Below are 20,127 nucleotides of genomic sequence, written 5' to 3'. Positions count from 1 at the left end.
CAGCCCTTCACCCATGCAACTCTCACCCTCTAGGCTTTCCCTTGTTGTCTGACTCTGAATGAGTAACTCTGTGTTTCTTTCCTGGACCACTGGCTTAGTAAGGCATCATCCTAGGGGAGATGGGGACCCGCATTTCCTCCCCTTTATTACTTACTCAATATTTCCTGCTGAGTTCCCTAAGCCATCCATGCCCTTCAGATGCCTCTATTTCCCATGTTCCTGATCCCTCCTGTCCCTCCCTGCCTCCCACCCATTATCTGCACTGTCCTCTCCAGTCTGCCTGGGCCGCAGCCCAGTGCCCTGCCTGGCCAGCCTCCCTGGCTCCCCCTCTGCAGTGCTGAGCCGGCTCCACCCCCACCCCCCTCTGTTCAGGCCCTGATCCGCTGGAGCTCAGAGGTTGGGTGCTCAGGCTCAGGCCCCAGGGGCCGAGGACAGACCTGAACACATTAGCACCCACAGAGGCCCCTCTCCAGCCTGAGCAGAGGAACCCCCAGTGCAGGGAATGGGGGTGGGCGGCCCCCCCAGGTAAGTGCAGATATGAGCCAGCCTGCCTCATCTTCCCTCTTCCCCCAACACCTTCTGTGATGTTCTGTCCAGAAGCCTTCCCGCTTTAGCACCCCACTTCTTGGTTTATAGCTCTGGTCGATACCGACTTCAGACGTTTTCTCCCTTTGAAAGGCGGCCCCTCACTCCCCCCATCCATCTGCATTTCATACGACATGATCTTCATTTCTCTTAATTCTTACTCAGCCTTTGCTGACCTTTCTGGGTCTTGCCTGCCCCACCACCCCTGCCTGGTCTTTGTCTCTTTTTCTCTGTGTGTCTCTACCCTTTTTTCTAGGTCTCTGTTTCTCTGGTTGGTCTCTCTCTGTCTTTTTCTCTGGATTTCTGAGTTCCAGCTCACGGCCACTGTGACTCTGTTGTATGTGTGTGTGTGTGTGTCTGTCTGTCTGTCTGTCTGTCCCTCTCTCTGGATCTCTGTTTCTCAGTTGGTCTCTGTCTGTCTATCTGTCTCTTTCTCTGGGTCTCTCTGTCTCCCAGCTCACCGCCACTGTGACTTTGTTTCCATCGCTGGGTCTTTGCTCTCTCTCTAGGTCTCTTGTTTCTCTGAGTCAGTCTCTGCACCACCCCAGCCCCCTTGGGTCTGTCTCCTGGACCATGCCACGGTGACCTCTTATTTCTCTGTCTGGGTTTCTGTGCCTTCCTCTGTGTCTCTGTTTCTGAGTCGGTCTTAGTCACTCTGTCTGGGTTTTTGTCTGTGTGTCGTTTCCTCCCTCCCCGAGCTCCAGCTCACAGAACTGACTTTGCATCTTCTTTGGGCCTGGTTACCCCAGTGTGCCTGGGTTAGCTGGCTGCCTTGGAGACCAGGAAAGGACAGGGGTCCCTGTCCCCTAAGGGGCCTCCTTTGGGGCTCTCAGTATCCTTGTCGCCACTACTTGGCAGAGGTAGGGGTGCCACTTTGTGTGAATGGGAGGGGCGGGGTTTTTGGCTCCAGATTATATAGTGACTTTGACATGAAGTTGAAGTACCTTAAGCCCTGTGGCTCCTTTATATGGAAACATTAAGCTGCTCTTGTAGGTCAGGTGGAAGATGGGGGGTGTGGATCAGGATCCTCCACCCCATCTTTTGCAGGAGCCGCCTAGCACTGGGCCATGTGGGATGCAGATGGCTCTCTGAAGGTATAAATCCCACCCAATCTAAGGTGGACACAGGTCTACCTCAGGCAGTAGCAGAGTTGTGGTCAGAGGTTTGGGACCTAAGACAGCTTTCCACCCTAGCACGGGAGCCCCAGAATGAGATGGGGTGAAGTCCTTGGCCCCTGGCCCCCTGAGCCATCAGTGCAAGGTGACTCCTAGAGGCTGGTAGGTACCCTGGGCCACTGCAAGTCTTCCATAGGCTCATGGGCTTGTCCCACTGCCAGCACTGTGGTCCTCACTGGGGCTTGGTATCCAAGGACTCATTGGTATCTGAACTTGCCACCTCGCTCCAGCTAAGGGACTTGAAGTTGGGTGGTTCCACTGTCCCCCTCTCCCTAGCTAGCTCTTGGAAACCATTGCAAAGTAGGAGCCCTGCTTCAAAGGCTGCTCATGAAAGTTGACTCACACTTCCAACTGTACCCCTGCTCTTGAGACCAGCTTGCTCCCCCACCCGAGAATGACCTTCAGCATTCTGGGCTGCTGTGTCGACTCCGTCCCGCTCCACCCTCTCAGCCTTAGGTTGGCAACTGTCGGGGGGGCCTAGTGAGCCCTGGATGGACTTTCTGGATACCATGGAGACTAAGAAAGGAGATACAAGGCACGCACTCTTGAGCTATAAGTGGTGAACTTGACATAGCTTTCTTAAATGTACCACTCAGATGGTTCCACCAAAGCCCATGAGGGCCTTAGAGTCGAGTCTAGTGTGCCTAGAGTACAGAGCTGTAGATAACACTGGCAACACTTGGACCCTATCAGCCCTGAAGTGGCTGGAGGTGAGCTTGAAGGCTCAGACCTGCCCTCCACTCTGAGGCTCAGAAAGGTCCATAAACACCCACCACACCCAACTGTCAGACCTTAGTGCCCATGTCAGCAGTTGGCCTAACAGCTGCCCAAGGACTCCAGAGCCCCTCTTACCTTTCAAGTCAGGGATTTTGATCTCCATCCTCAAATGAGCAAATCAGAACTCTAGGAAAAGGGAGCCTGGGTTAGACTCTAATCAGATGAGGCCCTGAGGGATTTTTTTGTTGTTTTTGTTTTTGTTTTTTTTTTCCTTTTATAGTTAAGGTCTTGATGTGTAGGCTGGCCTGGCACTCAGCTCCACTTTCCTCCGCAATGACCAGCAGGGCCTGGGTCTTTGTGACCAGAGGTGGTTTCCTTACTGGGATGTTGTCCCTATCCTTGTTAAGGAAACTGAGGACTAGTAGGAGTGGCCTCAGATCAGAGGGTCAAGGCTGAACTTAGTAGTAGCTTCATTTGAAAGTAATTCATCTATCATCAGATCTGATGTTTCTTTTGGAATGCTGGGGCCTAAAACCCAGGGGCCTGAGGCATGGACCACAAGCACTGCTACTGAACCACACGGCCTAACCTGTCCAATGACCTGTAGTGTAGTCAGAGTTGAGCAGTAATGCTAGGACTTTTACCAGCTTACAAAGAAACCCTGCATACTTTCCCCCAAGCCATCTCTTTCCTCAGATGGAGGTAACTGCCACATACTGTCCCAAGTGCTTCTTCTCTATAGCTGAGCCTAGTGCTTTAGGCCTGTGATCCTTGCCCTTAGGGTGTGGAGGCAGAAGGATCGGTATGGGAAAACTGTTTCAAAAACAAAACCTCTAGATTCCAATACAGAACAATGTAATGCTATATATTGGGGTTTTGTTGGTTTTTTTCAAGACAGGGTTTTCTCTGTAGCCCTGACTGTCCTGGAACTCGCTCAGTAGACCAGGCTGGCCTCAGATCCTCAGGGATCTGCCTGTGTCTGCCTCTCAAGTGTTGGGATTAAAGGTGTGGACTTCTGCCACCACCCAGCTTTGCTATGTAGTTTTACAGTATTGTTCAGGGAATACAAATGTGTAAAAAGGTCTGCATGTTCAGTACAGAGAACATTGCTTTCAGTCCGAGTTTGGCAAATTCAGAGGGTATAAATGATGTAGAAGATACAGGGAACAGGAAAAAAAAAAAAAGATACAAGGCACTGAACAATGCCTGGAATTGGCTGCTTCCACTTAAAATGTTTTAAGGTACATGGCCTGTGTTCCCACATTCTCCAGGGACTGAGGCGAAAAGCTCACTGGAGCTCATAAGGTAGCCTCAACAAAGAAATTGTTCATTTTGTTTGGCCTTTGTCCCTCATTTCTTTTTCTCTGCTGGGTAGAACCCTTGTTACTTGTATGAGTCATGGCTTTTTGTAGCTCTGGCTGACCTCAAATTCTCTATGCTTCTATATCAGCCTCATGAGTTCTGCACCACACACCAGGGTCTGTGGATACAGTTATGTGCACCACACACCAGGGCCTGGGTAGTTTTTCCTTCTGGTTCTTGGTATTGGTAGTCACCTACAAGGATTCAGGAGCTAAACTGCTAGCATTCAAACCCTAGCTTGAGTAGCTATGGTCTTAAGCAGTTTATATCGTAAGATTATATTGTCTATCTTGAAACTTCTTTTTTTAAGATTTATTTATTATTATATGTAAGTACACTGTAGCTGATTTCAGACACACCAGATCTCATTACGGGTGATTGTGAGCCACCATGTGGTTGCTGAGATTTGAACTCAGGACCTTCAGGAAGAGCAGTCAGTGCTCTTACCTGCTGAGCCATCTCGCCACCCCTCAAAACTGTTCTTTGTGCTAGAGGCATGGTTAAGTGGTAGAGCACTGCCTGACATTCAGGAGTCCCTTTGTGTTCCACACCGGTACCATCTCAAAAGCAAACACCCCCACACACACCCCACGAATGTGTAAATCCACAAACAGTGTTTGCAGCAGTGTCAGCCACCAATTTGGCATATGTCATAAAAACATTACTTGAGCTGGGCAGTGGTGGCGCACGCCTTCAATCCCAGCACTTAAGAGGCAGAAGCAGGTGGATTTCTGAGTTTGAGGCCAGCCTGGTCTACAGAGTGAGTTCCAGGACAGCCAGAGCTACACAGAGAAACCCTGTCAACAATTACTTGGACTTCAAACCCTCTGCTACAGTTGTACCTATACCAAGTTTCCTATGGCAGGCAGGATAGTCTTAAATGTTGTCCATGAGTACTGCCCTATCCTTTTTGTTAGCTGAGGATGCAAAAGACAGTGTGGCCGGTGGGTCCTCCAGTTCCTGGTACCCCTGACATTCCTACCCATTTTTTTTTTGTTCTGCAGGTTTGGGGCGCCTGCCCCCCGCTAGGACAGATCTAGAGGGGGTCTCCCCACCCAATGGGCCTGGCCAGGGCCCTGCGCCGCCTGAGCGGCGCGCTGGAGCCAGGAAACAGTCGAGCTGGCGATGAGGAAGAGGCGGGGGCCGGGCTGTGCCGCAATGGGTGGGCGCCTGGGCCGGTAGCTGGGAGCCGGCGCCGCGGGCGCTTCGTTAAAAAAGATGGGCACTGCAATGTGCGCTTCGTGAATCTGGGCGGCCAGGGCGCGCGCTACCTAAGTGACCTGTTCACCACATGTGTGGACGTGCGCTGGCGCTGGATGTGCCTGCTCTTCTCCTGTTCCTTCCTCGCCTCCTGGTTGCTCTTCGGCCTGACCTTCTGGCTCATAGCCTCGCTGCACGGCGACCTAGCTGCCCCACCGCCACCGGCTCCCTGTTTCTCGCAAGTGGCCAGCTTCCTGGCTGCCTTCCTCTTTGCACTGGAGACACAGACGTCCATAGGCTATGGTGTGCGCAGCGTCACCGAGGAGTGTCCAGCTGCTGTGGCCGCTGTGGTGCTGCAGTGCATCGCAGGCTGTGTGCTCGACGCCTTCGTCGTGGGTGCAGTTATGGCCAAGATGGCCAAGCCCAAGAAACGCAACGAGACACTAGTCTTCAGTGAGAACGCAGTGGTGGCTCTGCGAGACCACCGTCTCTGCCTCATGTGGCGGGTGGGCAACCTGCGACGCAGCCACCTGGTGGAGGCTCACGTGCGGGCCCAGCTGCTGCAGGTGAGGGGGGGTAGTGTGGGGGATAGAGAGGGGATCCAGATGCTACAGGTGTGTGCCGTGCGTGTGTGATTAGAAGAGGAACGGTTGGAAAGTGTGGGAAGACCCCTTGTCCTGGAAGCTGCCTGATAGGAGTTTACTGAGTGCTCTAGACACCCACTCCGCTGCTGCTGCTCCTGCAGCTCCCAGCAACATTAAGGCAGGGAAGTGCCTGTGCAGCAGCCTGAGATGTGTTGAGTGGGTGTTGGGGACTGTGAGGCCTTGCCACTGTCCAGGGCACAATTCCCAGGAGAAAGGATGACAGAAACTCAGGAGTTGGGTCCCAGGCTCTCCCACCCATCTCCTGCCCAATAAGTAGAGCACCTAGGCTAGAAACAGTCCCAGCATGAAGCCATTCTCCCCAGCCCCTGGGACAGCAACCTCCTCCAAGCACTGCTGTAGAAGCTTCTATGCTCCTGACTTGGGGCCACATTGTTCAAGTGGCTGGGTCCCCAACAAACCATTGAGTTGCAGTCAGCATTAGCCTAGTAGAGGTTGCACTTGAGGTCAGATGAGCGGGTGGCTAATTGTGGGAAATGCAGCTTCCAGAAGCCCCTGGGGCACAGAAAAAGAGCCCCAACCATACTTGAGCTCCTAGCCCTTTAAAACGCCCAAGATAACCCAGGAGGTCACTTCTAGAGGTCTGTGGGGCAGCGACACAGCGTGAAAGACAGTCATAGGGTAGTAAGTAGGAGGCAAAACTCCTGACACACTGCCAGTACTGACACACACTTCTCCGTGTGCTCAGCCCTATACTCAGTGGGATGAGAGGCACAGCCGCCTGAATAGTTCCTGTTGGAGCCAGATGTACCCTGTACATCCTCCTGTCTCTCTCTGGGTTCCTAGCTCTCTAAGTCTCCAGGTCTCTTCTGCCTTCCCTCGCTCCTGAGTTTTGGTTGCCCTGGTGTTTGGGGTTTGTGTTCCCCTTTCCCTGGGTTTGAGTCTGTGTGCCTTTCTCCCGGAATCTGTCTGTCTTTGCTTCTATCTGTCCGTCCATCTGTCTGTCTGCCTGCCTCTGTGCCTGTCTCTGGATCAATCTCACTGTATTGCTCTTTGTTCTTTCTTTGTATCTTTGCTCCTCTCTTTCTGTAATCCTTGTTCACTTCTCTGACTCTGTCCTCTTGCTCCTGCACAGCCCCGTGTGACCCCCGAGGGTGAGTACATCCCACTGGACCACCAGGATGTAGATGTTGGTTTTGATGGAGGCACTGATCGCATCTTCCTCGTATCCCCCATTACCATTGTACATGAGATTGACTCTGCCAGTCCACTGTATGAGCTGGGGCGGGCCGAGCTGGCCCGGGCTGACTTTGAGCTGGTGGTCATTCTTGAAGGTATGGTTGAGGCCACAGCCATGACTACACAGTGCCGCTCATCTTACCTCCCAGGTGAGCTGCTCTGGGGACATCGCTTCGAGCCGGTCCTCTTCCAGCGTGGCTCCCAGTATGAGGTTGACTATCGCCACTTCCATCGAACATATGAGGTCCCAGGGACACCAGTCTGCAGTGCCAAGGAGCTGGATGAACGGGCAGAGCAGGCTTCCCACAGCCCTAAGTCAAGTTTCCCTGGCTCCCTCACTGCATTTTGTTATGAGAATGAACTTGCTCTGAGCTGCTGCCAGGAGGAAGATGAGGAGGAGGACACTAAGGAGGGGACTTCAGCAGAGACCCCAGAGAGGGCTGCCAGCCCCCAAGCTCTTACACCAACCCTGGCTCTGACCCTGCCTCCATGACACAGCTGAGGCCCACTTCCCCATATGACACCCCTTCCCAAAGATGACAGCTTCCTTCCAGCCTCTGATGGGAGTGGGACAGGGGTTTCTCAGGACCAGTGGCCTGCTGAGGTGACCATAAACCACGAGGATGTCTACCACAGATATACCACACCTTTATTTCTCTGCTCCATTCTCACTCCCGAGACCCCTTTATGAGCTGGATTCCCGAGGCTTACCAGAGCCGAAGGATCAGATTTCTGGACCATACAAGAGACAAGGCGTGGAGGCTGGATTTTGGTTGGACATCAGTGAGATACACAGCCTCACGGAGGAAAATGTCAATTTACACAGATCAAGAAACAAGGATTCAGGATCATCATAATTGACCAAAGACAGAACAGTGACTGGACCGTGTGTGGAGAAAAGGCCCACCAAGAAAGCCCAAGAGTTGAGATTCTCTTGAGTCTAAGTTGACACTGGGGATTCTAAAACAGGTTGGCTAGAGGAGAGTGGAGCTGCTCCAAAAACTACAAAGCTATGTTTCTAGAATACACAAAACATTGGTAGGTTTCTGAGTGTGGAAGGACTAAGCTGACACATTAAGGTTCCAGATCCTGGAGGACCCTGGAGGACTGGCTGTTTAGGGTCCGGCTAGAGGGGGTAGGTAGGTCTGGCTTCTCCATGATCCACAGGGTGAATTTTGTTTTTGTTTGAAGTGCCATTCTTAGAGCATCCAAAGGAATCAGGTTCTGTGGTTCAAGGCTGATCAGAGTCCGGGTGGGATCCTAGCTGTCTGTGATTTGCTGGCTCCGCTCTGCCTAGCAGGGCTGAGGACCACCACGACCTTGGGTGGCTTGCTATGGTTCTGTAATGCCAAAAGGAATCAAAACTCCAGAGACCAGCGCTGTCCTGTCCCAAAGCCTAGAAGTCCTAGTCACCTTCAGATGGACAGCTCTAGAAGGCAGACACTGCTCTGGGTGGAGCTTGCAAGCAAGAGCCTAGATGATCACAGAGCTAACGAATGGAAAAGGGAAGGAAGAGGCTGAGGCCAGCAAGCCCAAACTATTCTGGATTACTGTACCTAGTGATATGTGTCTCTTTCTCACAGATATTATACAGATGTGTATTATATATGATATAAATACAGATCTCTATCTTTTCTGTTTGTTCTGTAGTAAGATGTGAAAGACCCAAGCTAATTGGAGTCCTGCAGAGATCCGGGAAGGCTCACTTCATTTAGATCCCAGCAGCTACAAGTAACTTCAGGACTTTAGGCAAATCTCTCCTCTTGATGCTTCTGTTTTCCCTGTAACAACAACCACAGTTCTCCAAGGGCCCTCCTGGCAGGGTGGTCCTTCACCTTACAGAGGCTAAGATACAGTGTAGGTCCTGAGATTTCCTCTCCCTGCCCTCATGCTGAAACAGCCTTCCAGGAGTCGTGGAGAGGACACTGACTTGATGGCTGGATCCATGTATTTAGATTCAGAACGAGCCAAAAGCATGGGCTATCACCAGGGGCCAGTGTCACCATTTCCCTACTCCAGCTTAGGGGCTTGGGATGGGAGAGGCAGCTGTTGTCTCTAGGGTATATCCACTGTGAGAAGTGGAGGCGTTCACAGGGGAACCCTGTCACTGTATGAAGGCCCCGGAGCTCTGGCAGGGTGCCTCTATTTCTGAAATTGTGGGTCTCTGTTCTTGGCCTTTACCCATTGGTGCAGCCGCCTAAGTGCTCAGCAGGCTGATGGCCAGCCTCAGGGGAGGTGCCAGAAAGTGGAGGTGTCCTCACTCATGTTCCCTACTGGGAGCCAGCACCATCACTGGCACTGGCTTGCCTGAGTGCTGAGTCCACCCATCCCCTCCTCTGGTTCTCATCTTGCTTTATCCTTCAGAATCCCCAGGTAATGACCGGACAGGATTAATTAGCTGGCAGCTCTCCCACCTCCAAGTCCAGGGCAGGGACTGGGAACAAAGGAGACCATGGCGGAGAAGGATGCTAACTTGGGCTGAACAGGCAGGGACATGGGATTCTAATGAAAAGAGAGAACTGGGTAGAACTGGTGTACCCAGGGTCTCCACGAGGGAGGGCATGGGTCACGCCAGTCATAAAGGTCACAGAGGGGATTAGGAGGCTCCGTGACTAATCCAGAGGCTTACCCAAGCCCTGGCCCAGAATCTGCCCCCACCTGAGCAGCTCAGGGACACAAATGAGGACAAGACCTGGAAGCCCCATCATGGGCCTGGGATTTACAAGTGTGCCGGAGTCCCCATCACACAGGCCCCTCACTGCTTTCCCTGTAAAGAGGAGAATTCTGTGTGGAGGGATGAGTTTAAGAAAAGCAGTGAGCCGAGCAGTGGTGGCCCACGCCTTTTAATCCCAGCATTTAGGAGGCAGAAGTAGGAGGACTTCTGAGTTCGAGGACAGCCAGGGCTATACAGAGAAACCCTGTCTCGAAAAGAAAAAAAAAAAAAAAAAAAAGGGTAGGAGTGTGGGGACTGAAAAGGTTGGATGGAAGGAGGACTTTAAGCACAGGGTCTTGGAGAGTTGACAGAGTGCCAGACAGAAGATTCTGAGGAAAAAGGGGTGTCTTAGGAGAATGCCTGGGGAAGGCAGGATTTTAGGAAGAGGAAGCTAAGAGGGAGAGTTTAGGAGAGAGGAAGAGCCTCCGAGCATTCACGGTACCCAATACCATAACATTTGGAAGAAAGAATGCTTTTATTTACCATCCTTTGATTCTGAGGAGATTTGAGGTGTGTAGGAAAGTCTCATGTAGAGGTATGAAAAGGGTTCAGAGATAGCGACCTGCAGAGAAGTACCCTGAGAAAGGAGGCAAAAAGACCGACCTGTGTGGCTCTCAGTTGCTGGGCAACCACTGCGGTCAAAAGCTAGCGAGGAGGGCCAGGAGGTGTGGCTCGAGCTGCAACCCAAGGTTGAGACCCCACCCTTGACAACAAAACTAACAAAGCACCGCCCCCTAACAACGAATGCCTGGTGGGGGGGTAGGGTTAAGTACCGCTAGTCTGGCTTGTGCGCAGGCGCAATCTTCCCTCTTCATGAAGCCACACCTCCTGGTCACTTCTTTTTCAGTTTTCTTATTGGAGGATAAAGCTGCCAAGGATTTTCCTTTGTTTCGGAGGTGGGACCGAGCACACTACCCACAGTCCGATTGGTCAGGCTAGCAGTCCATTGCCAGCTGTACGTGCCTGCATCTCCTTCTTGTGTGCCTATTGGTCCTGGAAATTATCTTGTGGGGCTGGGGGGCGGAGCATTCTGGGAGACCCGCAGCAGATTGGGTGGTGTCAAAGTAAGGGGCGGGCCCCACCGGCCGGGCGGTTGGGCCGTGAAGGGAGAGTCTTTTCGGCGCTGAGGACGGGCGCTGAGGAGGCGGCGGTGGCTCCTGGGGCGTTTGAGCGGGCTCACTCGAGCCCGCGGGCCGACGCGGACGCAGGCCCAGCCGGCGGAACCGCCCCGGACTCCCCGCGGGCCTTCCTAGCCGCCATGGAGGACGGTGTCTACGGTAGGCCGGGCGAGGCGGGCGGGCGGGCGGAGCGGCTCCCAAGCCCCGCCGCGGACAGCAGGGCAGTGGCGAGGCTTCTTTCAGCGCGCGGGACGGGCTTCCGGCGCGGCCGAGAGCCGGGGGTCCCGGGCCATTGTTTGGGCCGAGCCCGCTTCCGGCGACGGCGGGCGGGGCGGGGCGCGCAGCGGGGCGGGGCGTACACCCGCGGGAGCGGCGGCCTGGCTTTCTTCCTGCGGACCTAGGCTTAACGCGGTCCTTTCCGACCCTGACCCAGGATCCTGCTGCCGTAGCTTGTCTCTACAGTGTACCCCAGATCCAGGCCACGGTGTCCTCTTGGCGGAACCAGAACCTCGGTTCTTTTCCAAGAAATGCACCCAAGATTCAGGACCCCCAACTTTCCCATCATGATGGAGCCAGAATCTGGCCCCCTTACGAGAAATGCACCCCAGGTTCATGCTAGGATCCCTACAGTGGTGGATCCAGAAGCCGGAGTCCTGGTGTCTTTCCAAGATTTGCATCCGAGATCTAAGACCCCAAAGCCCTTTTGATGATGAAGCCATGAGTCCAAGGCCCTGTGTCCTTCCAAGTAATGTTTCCAATATCCAAGCATCCTGTTCTACTGTGTTGGGACCAAGGAGCCAGGGCTTCCAAATAAGCATCTAAAATTCAGACTCAGGAGTTTCTAACTGTGGTGATGGGTCCAGGATCCCAGGGACTAGTTGCCTTTCAAGTAATTGGCCCAGAAATTCATCCTCAGACCTATGAGCTGGGATTCCTAGGCACTTCTGCCACAAGCTAAGGACTCAAGAGTCTTACCCCCTCTCCTCAGACTTCTGGTACCCATTCCTCTTCTGGACAGGAATCCAGGCCCCCAGCCCAAATCCTTTCTCAGGATGCAGGAGTCCTGACCCCCAGAACTAATTTATTGACCCTGGTCCCCAGAGCCCCCAGACTTGACTCCAGAGGAGCGCATGGAGTTGGAGAACATCCGGCGGCGCAAGCAGGAGCTGCTGGTGGAGATCCAGCGCCTGCGAGAAGAGCTAAGCGAAGCTATGAGCGAGGTGGAGGGTCTGGAGGCCAATGAGGGCAGGTGAGGCCTGTGGGCACTCATGGGACATGGGGCTTAGCCAGGGCCCTGGATGCTCAAGCATTGGCCCTTGGCTGCTCCCCACCCTGCTTTTGCAGTAAGACCTTGCAGCGGAACCGGAAGATGGCAATGGGCAGGAAGAAATTCAACATGGACCCCAAAAAGGTTAGTGGGGGAGATACTCTGGCATGGTTCTCATATCCCTGGTTCTAGAAGTGTTAAGACAATAGGTAGCCTTTAGACAGCAGACTCTGGATCCCTACGCATCTGTTCCATGATTATCTGTGTACTGAGGGCCTGGCCCTGTGCTTTGCAATGCTGAGAATCCTAAGACCCTGTCATAGCCTCAGGTATCCCCTAGATAGAAGTGCTAACAGTTCAGGGTGAGATAGGGCAGTAAGAGAGGGGTTTTCACGACACAGGAAGAGCCAGAAATGGATTCCATGTTCATGGCTTGATGGACAGGTGTCTGGTACCTTCTTCATTTCTTTATTGTAATGTGTAGAGTATTCAGTTATCCTTCAAACCTGTTCCTTGCAGACCCGGTTGGACATGCTGGAATTAGCCTTAGAGGCTGAGGGACTGGGTTAGGGATGGTGCATGCGGAGCTCTGTGTAGGTGATTATGCTGTTAGGGTGAGGGGGCTTGGATGCTGAGGTTCGTGGGGAGCAGGAACCTCTGCCCTGGGCACACATCTGGCCCCCTTCCTCTAGGGGATCCAATTCTTGGTGGAGCATGAACTTCTGCAGAACACACCTGAGGAAATTGCCCGCTTCCTGTACAAGGGCGAGGGGCTGAACAAGACAGCCATTGGGGACTACCTAGGGGAAAGGTGAGCTGCCAGGCCTGGACCGTGCTCCCACTCTCATTAGCACCTCATGGGGTAGAGCAGGTCTGTGGCCTCCACTGGGTGGATACACTGGACTGACTGGCTCTTGGGGGAGCTTGAGAGTATTGGAAAGTGGTGCCTGAAGACATCCAGTAAGTCAGGGCACCATTTATGTTTGCGGTTACTGTTGAAGCCTGAAAGTTAGTGGCTTAACCAAGTGGATTGTCTGGAAGTCTGGAGCCATGGGGCAGAGTCACAGTATATAGAAACCCTCTGCAGATAACGTGAGTAAGTAGAAACTGGCAATTGCTTGTGAATGCTTAGATGAATGCCAGCTCTTGAGATAAAGGATTCTAAGGAGAACAGTTAAGAGAAGAGACCTTAGGTCCTCTGTGTGCTCAAAGATCTGACAGGCTGCAAGAGCAAAGTGTCCTATTCCAGGACCCAGCCTGTGGATGAAGTCAGGGGACAGGCGGAGCTGCTGTGGGGGAAGCACAGTGAACAAGATGTGACATTGTTATCTGTCCTATCACTCATCCTGATGTGACTGTCTCTCCCTCCAGGGAAGAGCTGAACCTGTCTGTGCTCCATGCTTTTGTGGATCTCCATGAGTTCACCGACCTCAACCTGGTGCAGGCCCTCCGGTGAGAACAGAAATGGCAGAAATGCCAGGGCTTTCTCAGCTGTGGGGGGGAGCCACACCAACAGAAACAAGCCACATTCACCTCAGGAAATGTCTCTCAAATAAGACAAGCCCGGGGTGGGGCCCGCTTTCCCGCTGTTCTCAGTGGATTCCCCTTTTTGACAGCAAAAGCACCTGTGACCCCCCGTCCAATTTATCAAACTTAGGGAGTGGAAAAAAAGGCTGTTTCTACATAGACCCACCAGAATCCTTGGCCAGAGTTTACAGATCTGATCAGAATACATGCCTATACCTGAAGCTACAGTTGGAGCAGAGAGATTTGGAATCTGTTTGGTTGTTTAGGGGTTGGGGTTGAGACAGCATTTCATTGTGTAGCCCTGGTTGGTCTGAAACTCTGTAAACCAGGGGCTATCCTTGAATTCACATCGAGATCACTTGCCTCTCTCCTGGGTACTGGGATTAAAAGTGTGTGCATCGCCACACCAGACAAGGTTTAGATAATGATTTGTCTGCTTTTAACAGAGATTAAGACGTGTTTTCCAGCCCTGAAACCTATGCCTAACCTGCCTCTCTCCATACCAGGCAATTCCTGTGGAGCTTTCGCCTCCCTGGAGAGGCTCAGAAAATTGATCGAATGATGGAGGCCTTTGCCCAGAGATACTGCTTATGCAACCCTGGGGTCTTCCAGTCTACAGGTAGGAGCAGAGGACAGGTGTGGACCTATGGTCTAAGGAAGGAGTGCTAGAGTCGGGATCACCAGATGAGAGGACCAGACAAAGGGTCCAGGTCGGTCATGGGCCTCACCAGCTGCCTCTTTTACCTGGTACAGACACCTGCTACGTGTTGTCCTTTGCCGTGATCATGCTGAACACCAGCCTTCACAATCCCAATGTCAGGGACAAGCCGGGTCTGGAGCGCTTTGTGGCCATGAACCGGGGCATCAACGAGGGTGGGGACCTGCCTGAGGATCTTCTCAGGGTCAGTGCTGTTCCCAGCCCCACCCTCTTCTAACCTTGTGCTCAGGGCTCTCAGTCTGTGAAGTGCCTGTCTGCTCACAGTGTGTGGATGTGGCCCTCGACTCTGTTTCCTCACCTGCTCCCAAGTTTCTGCTCTAGCCCTTGGTTGGTGTTCTATGTGTCCGCTCAGGCTTTGCGGGCTCTCTCTCCCGTCACCTCTGAGAACTTAACAGACTTCCCCATCATCATCCCTCCATCTTTCCCTCCCTCTTCCCATCTCTTCTGTGTTCTGTTTTCCTTTCTCTCCTGGAGAGTGAGCAGTTGATTTTCCTGACCCTTGAACAGAAGGTGGCTTGGGCCTGGAGTCGCTAACCTGTTTTCTGCCCCTCAGAACCTCTACGACAGCATCCGGAACGAGCCCTTCAAAATCCCGGAGGATGATGGGAATGACCTCACCCACACCTTCTTCAACCCAGACCGAGAGGGCTGGCTCCTAAAGCTGGGTACGTCCCTTCCTGAGCCTGCTGGCCACCTTGCAGGGACACTAGCGGCCTGGGTCATGACCAACCGTCCTCAGTTTTTGCACCTTTGAGAACCTCAAGTTTCCAAAACTGAAAAATGGGGCTGAAATCAAGAGCAGACTTGTCTATGTGCTGGGCCTGATGAGCCAGGCTCTTACCTCTCTTAGTAAAAATCTCCCAGGCCCAGGACAGGATCAGATGCTTGGCAGACGGCTCTAGACTTGGCCTTATTGTCGGCCCGCTGAATGTCAGCCCAAGGTGAGCCAACATAGGGATAACTTTGGGCTTCAGGCCTGCCTGAGGAGGGAACAGGAGTGATGTAGGCAGATGGTTTTAGATGACTCTTGAGTTCCCGGTTGGAAGTGTGATGGCACCGTGTTTTAACCAGCTGCTCAGTTATCCAGGGCCAGAGACAGTAACCAGGAGAGTTGTTCTGAACTGCAGGTGCTGTGAACCCTGAGGCTGATGCAGGCAGGATCTGGGTACTGGCCAGCCATTAGTAACTCAGGGGTCCGTGCCAAGCTGGAGGGATAGTGGCGGGGCTGCCTGGACACTGCTCAGGGCCAGAGCGTGAGAGCTGTAGCTAGGCTCTCCCCGCAGAGTGAGGGTAGACTCGGGCCTCACTTTCCTTGGGCTGGTCAGCAGTGGCTTTGGCATCCCTCCAGGCCTTTAGGTCCTGTCCTGCCTTGTTGATATGTGCTCACCGAACAAGGCACTGTGTCTTCACAGCCAGTGTGCTATCCTGGTGACTACACACGGCCCTTGCTGGGCAGCACCTGGCCCTGACCCCTTTGTAGGGTGCAGGGAAATTCGTAAGATGACAAAAGATCGGGTTCCTCGGCAGAGAGTGGTTCAGGAGGAGCAAGAAGCAACTTCCCCCAAGATGGGGCTCTGAGCTGCTCTGCCAGCAGTAGTTTCCATTTCTCATTTGAAGAAACTGAGGCTCAAAGGTGCCTTGCCAGTAAGATGCAGGAGTCTGCCATGGGCTTGATTCTGACCATCATGGCTGATGAAAACATCTCTACTCCCACTGGTTCATCCAGAGGCCATCTTGTCCCAGACAAGATATGGGTGGGTGGGTCTCCAGAGAGAGCCAGGGACTTGGTAAGAGCACACAGCTAAGATCTGGGTAGAGGTGTCAGGGCTATCCTGGCCAGGCTGAGCAAGGTGGGCAGGGGGAGGGCCTGGCTCCACCCCATGTAGATGTAACTGGTTTTCTTCCTCTCTCCCCCTCCCCTCTGCCTGTTCTCTTGCTGTGGCTCTGGCTCCCTATGCATCCCTTCCCTGACCCCCTATTTCTGTCGCTGCGATTCTTGGGGGCACCCCATCCCTCCGCCTTCCCTTCCACACCTGGTCCTGCCTGCTTTCTCGCTGTCTGCCCCAGGAGGTAGGTACCTGGTTTTCTTGCCCCGCCCCCACCCCATCAGAAAGGGAGGGGCTGCCTTGGCCCGGGGGAGGGGCTTGGGCCTGTGCCCACAGAATAGGCAGAACCTTTGGCCCAAGCAGGGGGTCCCCAACTCCTGGGGCCCCAGCAGCTTGTCCTTGCCTGCCTATCTTCCCTCACTGCCTCTGTCCTAGACCTAAGAACCCTACCTTTCCTGCTCTGCTCCCCCCCTCCCCAGCGGTTCCCCGCTGAGCCCGGCCCCTCCCACCCCTTCCCTTGCAGGGGGCCGGGTGAAGACTTGGAAGCGGCGTTGGTTCATCCTTACAGACAACTGCCTCTACTACTTTGAATACACTACGGTGAGGGTGGAGCCTGAGACTCCGGCCAGGATGGGGGGGGCAGGAGGGCAAGGGCACCCAGCTCTCCCTCTAAGGGAGTCCCTGGGGACCCATGTAACCTGAACTCTGCCTGTCAGGACAAGGAGCCCCGCGGGATTATCCCCCTAGAGAACCTGAGCATCCGTGAGGTGGACGATCCTCGGAAGCCGGTGAGGCCCACAAGGTGCCTGCCTGCCCTTAAACCTGTACCTCCATGTACTGACTCGGGGTCCTCTGACCTGCCCCTCCCTGTGTTCTAGAACTGCTTTGAGCTTTACATTCCCAACAATAAGGGACAACTCATCAAAGCCTGCAAAACAGAGGCGGACGGCCGGGTAGTGGAGGGGAACCACATGGTGTACCGAATCTCAGCACCCACCCAGGAGGAGAAAGACGAGTGGATCAAATCCATCCAGTAAGCCTCGTTGGACTGGACTCTGAGGCTGGAGGGCCGGGCCTGGGCTCAGGGCCTTGGTCCTCATCACACCTCTTTTTGCAGGGCTGCTGTAAGTGTGGACCCCTTCTATGAGATGTTGGCAGCAAGAAAGAAGCGAATTTCTGTGAAGAAGAAGCAAGAACAACCCTGACCCCTGTCCCCAACTCCATTATTTATTTTGGAGCTGCCCCGCCTGGGTGGCAGGACCCCTGGGCCCTGGGGCTGTGGATCCTGGTTCCCCATTTGGAAAATCACCACCTCTAGCTCCTGACTCCTTATTTGTAATTAACATGTTGGTAATCTTATTAATTATTTAATCCCTTGCGCCTGCAGATGCCCTCATTTCTTGGGTTTGGGAGAGCTGAGAACCCATTCTCTTTTGACATTTACCAGGACGCTGGGTTGCATACAGGCTGCAGGCAGGCACATCCCAGACAAGTCACTCAAGCCCAGAGAGAGTTTACTGTCTCGGTGTGGTATTTAGGCACAGCATACTCTTGCATGCGCTCTGCCCACCATGTTCATGTTGGACCTGTGCTCACTGGAGACCTAGCCTAGCACAGGAGACTAAGACTAGAACAACAAAGGACTGGCTCAGGAGGGAGCAAGTCCTGACAAGGCCCTGCGTCGGTCACTAGGAACCGGCTGTGCTGTCCATGAGTACCCCAGAGTACTAGAGGAGGGGGCACAGTGCTATCAAGAGGTACCTGGGATGCCGTTGTGACAGTGGCCTCTTCTAACCCCAGATCCAGCCTCCTGTGGAGGTGTGTGTTTCTGACTCGTGAGAGGGGATCTCGGTGAAGGAATAATGCTGAGTCCCCAGTGGTCCTGTCTTCCTGTGCTGCTGGTGGAATAGCCTGCCCACATTTAGCCTGGAAGCTTTTCTATTACTCTTCCTGGCCTGTGGTGAGCTTAAAGTCTGAATCCTGCCTCCTCCCAGTGTCAGCATTACAGACTGCTAGCTGCCTTGCCAGACATAAAGTGGTAGTTCTAGAGGAATTGCTTCTTCCCAGCATGCTTTACCACGCAGGCCTGACTGGGAAGAAAGAAGGCTGCTCCGGAGCCTTCTGGGAATTAAGATTCCAGGACATGTGTATTGGATTTGCAAACCCCTGTGGGTGTGTACCCCAACAGCACTGATCTGGGTATGTGGGAGCATCCAGGCTCTGTTTTAGGTGGGCTTTGGCTCAGGCTACGTGTCAGTAGACAGTGGCAGTCTTCACAGTGGCCGTCTTGTCTCCTAGGAGAAGGTCATGAATTACTATTCCCCTGCCCCCAGGGGCTGCTGTGAAATGGAGATTCCCAAATAAAACAACGTGTCACCCAAAGGGCCAGGGACGCACTGGGCAGTGAGCATCAGAGGTTCTTAACCACCCTTTCGCCTGTCCTGTCCACCTCGGGGTGGTGGGCAGCAGGGGGCACTGTCTGGGATCTGGATTCTACTTCCCCATTTGTAGGTGTCCCTGAACTTGGTTCTTGGTCTTTCACACCCTAGGACCAAGTTTTCTTGGCACAAGGGCTTGCACTGATTGACAAGCTTAAGGGGTGGATTTGAGCTAGATGGTGGCAAAGACAAGAGGGCAAAGGAAAACCTTAGCAGTAAGGCTTCTCACCCCAGGATCATTGCCTGGCAACTGGTGACTACCATCAGCCCATGTAAGATGGTGACTGGTGTGGCTAAGGGAGGCAAGAACAGGTTATGCAGGCCTGCCTATGAGAAGCCAAGGCTGAGGCAGTGTGTCTAAGTGAAGTGGTTGTGGTGATCTGAGAGTGAGTAGAGGCGAAGGTGGGAAGGGATGGGGAGGTCTGCAGTCTCGGGGACCCAGTGACTGAAGGAGGAGGGAGTGGAGGAGCCACCACCGCGGGCCCAGGGCTGTGATGATCAGCACACTTGATTGCAGATCTCAAGGGAACGTTGGCCACACTAGGCTGCAAGTGTTTGTGGAACATTCAGGTCATTGCAAAATGCTTTAAGCTGCCCTTCAAGCCAAGTGTCAGGGGAGGGGGACTCATTTCAATCCATGTGCTAGGTGAGGTGGAAGAATTAAGGTGTTCAAAGCCAGATTGAGATATGTGAGACCACGACCTTCTGGGTGCCCACCAACATACCCACACACATAAAAAGTCCCCAAAGTGGGTGTTTGGACAGAAGGCCACAGAGGGTGCCATGTGGGGATGAATGCAGAGTGGGGCAAAGCACAGACAAGCCAACGGAGTGCCAACGGTTACCTGAAGCCAGGCTTGCAAAACACGGAAGAGATTTTTCCAAATACTGATGTCGATGGTCTTGGTCTTGTAGCCTCCACAATTGTGAAGCAGTAAGTTTCTGTGGTTGAAGATAACTGAATATGAGTTTGTGGGGTGAGGGCTGGTGCGATAGTATACCCTCCTTCAGACCAGGGGTTCTGATCCCAGGTTCCTCCCTCAGACGCAGCGGTTCTGGCCCCAGCCCTCCTCCCTGGGGATTAGACCTTTAACCTTGCTCCCTGCAACTGGGTAGGACATTAACATCTCAGACTTTGGATTGGCCTGGCTCTCACCAGGGATCTGGCCCTCTTCACTCAGACTGAGGCATGAAGGTCCTGTCCCTCCCTCATAATCCACCAGTTCAGGCCACAGCCTTCTCTCCTCAGACCTAAAAATCCTGGCCCTTGCCAGGTGTGGTGATGCCTTTAATCCCAGCATTCAGGAGGCAAAGGCAGGCTAATCTGTCTCTGTGAAGTAGAGGCCAGCCTGGTCTACACAGTGGTTACAGGACAGCCAGGGCCACAGACAGATCTTGTCTCAAACACACAGATACACAGAGTGAGACAGGTAGACAGCACAGGTCCTAGCCCACCTCTCTTGACTTGGCATTAGGTCTCTAACTCTCATTCTTTGAACTAGGATGCCAAGATCCAGCCCACTCTACTACCATGATTCCCTCCCCAACCTGGGCAGACCTGCCTCTCAATCATGTCACTGCTTGCCAGGCAGCAATCCAATCCTATGATGGGGAAGGAAAACCCTACTGTAGGGTTTTCC

General features: G+C 53.4%; 2 protein-coding genes across 3 annotated transcripts; both read left to right on the top strand.

Annotated features, from left to right (window-relative positions):
• The first annotated feature begins 4,897 nt into the window (after positions 1–4,897).
• Positions 4,898–8,396, top strand: Kcnj14 (potassium voltage-gated channel subfamily J member 14). Its single transcript, XM_021168897.2, has 2 exons — positions 4,898–5,605; positions 6,777–8,396. Exons 1-2 carry the CDS (start codon positions 4,898–4,900, stop codon positions 7,371–7,373), a joined length of 1,305 nt encoding a protein of 434 aa, XP_021024556.1. The 3' UTR covers positions 7,374–8,396.
• Positions 8,397–10,495: 2,099 nt separating this feature from the next.
• Cyth2 (cytohesin 2) lies at positions 10,496–17,435 on the top strand. Of its 2 annotated transcripts, none has more exons than XM_021167858.2 (12): positions 10,496–10,548; positions 11,813–11,960; positions 12,056–12,122; positions 12,671–12,789; positions 13,350–13,430; positions 14,012–14,124; positions 14,259–14,407; positions 14,777–14,889; positions 16,571–16,649; positions 16,766–16,837; positions 16,928–17,082; positions 17,167–17,435. In XM_021167858.2, exons 2-12 carry the CDS (start codon positions 11,842–11,844, stop codon positions 17,252–17,254), a joined length of 1,155 nt encoding a protein of 384 aa, XP_021023517.1. In that variant the 5' UTR covers positions 10,496–10,548; positions 11,813–11,841; the 3' UTR covers positions 17,255–17,435. The 2 variants fall into 2 exon arrangements, with proteins under 2 accessions (XP_021023517.1, XP_021023516.1); XM_021167857.2 differs by lacking the exon at positions 10,496–10,548 and adding an exon at positions 10,701–10,870 and having other exon boundaries at positions 14,777–14,888; positions 16,573–16,649.
• The last annotated feature ends 2,692 nt before the right edge of the window (positions 17,436–20,127 follow it).

This window comes from Mus caroli, chromosome 7 (assembly GCF_900094665.2).
Source record: "Mus caroli chromosome 7, CAROLI_EIJ_v1.1, whole genome shotgun sequence".
In the NCBI taxonomy this organism is placed as follows: domain Eukaryota; kingdom Metazoa; phylum Chordata; class Mammalia; order Rodentia; family Muridae; genus Mus; species Mus caroli.
The sequence above is the reverse complement of the archived record's forward strand: the minus strand, read 5'-3'. Positions and strand labels throughout refer to the sequence as shown.

What these genes read in the sequence shown, in the direction of transcription:
- Cyth2 (XM_021167857.2), top strand. An exon ending in TGCCTGAGGATCTTCTCAGG is followed by an intron (nt 14,408 to 14,776) that starts GTCAGTGCTGTT and finishes TCTGCCCCTCAG; the next exon opens with AACCTCTACGACAGCATCCG. An exon ending in TGGACGATCCTCGGAAGCCG is followed by an intron (nt 16,838 to 16,927) that starts GTGAGGCCCACA and finishes CCTGTGTTCTAG; the next exon opens with AACTGCTTTGAGCTTTACAT.
- Kcnj14 (XM_021168897.2), top strand. Translation starts at nt 4,898, where the DNA reads ATGGGCCTGGCCAGGGCCCTGCGCCGCCTGAGCGGCGCGCTGGAGCCA. An exon ending in TGCGGGCCCAGCTGCTGCAG is followed by an intron (nt 5,606 to 6,776) that starts GTGAGGGGGGGT and finishes GCTCCTGCACAG; the next exon opens with CCCCGTGTGACCCCCGAGGG.